Consider the following 2,116-nt stretch of genomic DNA (forward strand, 5'->3'; position numbering starts at 1 on the left):
GCTAAAAAGAAACTAAGAAAGAGTTATAAATAAGTGAGATGCTAAACGGTGAAATATTGAAATGGAAAACCCAATATATACGACATTTACAGCTAAATTCGAGATTCCTATTTTCTTCTTCTTCTTCTACTTTCTTTTCTCTGTTTTTTTTTTTTTTTCTTTTTTTTAATAGTGTACTACTACTATTCATAATTCAAGGCAAAAAAAAAAATAATAATAATAATAATAATATATGAGAATCTGGAAACATTCGTCTAAATTAATTTCCCGATCATCGGAAAAATAAATTATCATAATTTACATGCACGACAATAATATAACACGTAGCGAGCTCTCTTGCCCTTTTTAGTCATCGGAGAACGGCCTTCCCGGTTGAAAAACTAAACCGTCAAGTTTCGGCCTCAGCTTATCTTTCCAAATTTGAAGCCCAGTTACAAGCTCTCTTTCCTTCTGCTTAACCTCAACGAGAACCAGTTTATCCGTTAAGCGGTGAACCTCGACGACCGCAACGAAATCCCCGTTCTGCCCCTCCACCCTGGCCCGCCAATCAATCTTCTTCGTCACTGTCAAGCTCTCGCTTTTCGCCACCTCCTCGACTCTCTCAAGTATTCCCTCCACCGTTTCGGCCGACACGAAACGTTCCTCCGACTCCGAAACGCCGCACTCACTGAATAAACCGGAGAGGTTGAAACCGGACGAAAACGAGATTATGTCGAACGCGTTCAAGCTCTTGCTGTTAACAACGCTATGACTCTCTTGAAAATTCTCTTCCGGGCGAAATTTCCTCTCTCTGAAACCCTTTCGGAACCAAGGATCTCGGAGGATCTGATCGATGGTGATTCTCGTCTCGGGATTGATGTCGAGGAGGCGGGAGATGAACCGCCGGAGCTCCGGCGACGTCCATTTCGGGAAACGGAATTCGCCTTTGTAGATTTTCCGGTACATCGTCATGAGATTGGGATCGTTGAAGGGGAGATAACCTGCGTTGAGGACGAATAGGATTATGCCACATGTCCATACATCGACCTTCGCACCGTCGTAGCCTTTCTTGGCGAGAATCTCCGGCGCCACGTAGGCAGGAGTTCCGCAAAGCGTGTGGAGGAGTCCGTCGGGTTGGATCTGATCGGAGACGGCGCTGAGGCCGAAATCGGAGACCTTGAGATCCCAATTCTCGTCAAGGAGGAGATTCTCCGGCTTCAGATCGCGGTGGAAGACGCCGCGGGAGTGGCAGTATCCAACGGCGGAGATCAGCTGCTGGAAGTACCGACGACTGAGATCCTCGCTGAACCGTCCTTTCGCGACCTTGGCGAAGAGCTCGCCGCCTTTGGCAAACTCCATGACGAAGTAGATCTTCGTCTTGGTGGCGAGAACCTCCATGAGCTTCACCACGTTAGGGTGGCTCAGCCGGCGCATGATAGCGATCTCCCGCTTAACCTGCGCCACGAAGCCTCCTTTAACCACCTTCTGCTTGCTCACCGCTTTTATCGCCACGCTCTGCCCCGTCCCCACGTTCCGCGCGTGGTACACCTTCGCGAACGCTCCCCGGCCGAGCAGCTTCCCGAGCTCGTACTTCCCGAACAGGTTCATCTCGGGCGAGGCATCTCCGCCTCCCTCCGATGAAAACTCGCCGGAACTTCTCTCAATCTCAGGCCACATTTCCGAAAACACCGAAAAAAAAACTCACATAATAATCTTCAACATCCGAAAAATGGCGAAGAATTTTCTCACTGAATAAACGGAGCTTGAAATTATCTGAAATTTCCAGAACCTTTCCTTAGAAAATTCTCAACCATCAACTTTAATTGGAAGAAAAGAAATAGAAATTAATACAGAGAGAGAATCAAGCTGATGATTCACGGGAATTATTGGGGGATTTAAGAGAGAGAAAGAAGAAGAGAGAATGAGTTATTCAATTTATGGAAGAATGGTACATTAGTCTCTACGGAAACTATAGATACACACTTTCAGACTTCTATTTAAAGCTGCGCCAAAGGCTGTTTCTTTGGGAAAAGTTGACGCCGTTAGTTTTGAAACCGGACACGTCACGTGCGCGACTTCCATATCAATTTGTATTTCCTCAGTTTCGGTGACGTCTTTCGTAACGGTTGTCACCCAC

The 2,116-nt window shown here is 46.7% G+C and overlaps 1 protein-coding gene across 1 annotated transcript; it reads right to left on the reverse strand.

Moving 5' to 3' along the window:
• Positions 1–200: 200 nt before the first annotated feature.
• Positions 201–1,885, reverse strand: LOC21404790 (CBL-interacting serine/threonine-protein kinase 14). Its single transcript, XM_010092769.2, has one exon. It carries the CDS (start codon positions 1,654–1,656, stop codon positions 346–348), a length of 1,311 nt encoding a protein of 436 aa, XP_010091071.1. The 5' UTR covers positions 1,657–1,885; the 3' UTR covers positions 201–345.
• Positions 1,886–2,116: the final 231 nt, after the last annotated feature.

This window comes from Morus notabilis, unplaced genomic scaffold, assembly GCF_000414095.1.
Source record: "Morus notabilis unplaced genomic scaffold, ASM41409v2 Scaffold442, whole genome shotgun sequence".
Lineage (NCBI taxonomy): Eukaryota > Viridiplantae > Streptophyta > Magnoliopsida > Rosales > Moraceae > Morus > Morus notabilis.

Coding starts and splice junctions, on each gene's coding strand:
- LOC21404790 (XM_010092769.2), bottom strand. CDS start 1,656: ATGTGGCCTGAGATTGAGAGAAGTTCCGGCGAGTTTTCATCGGAGGGA.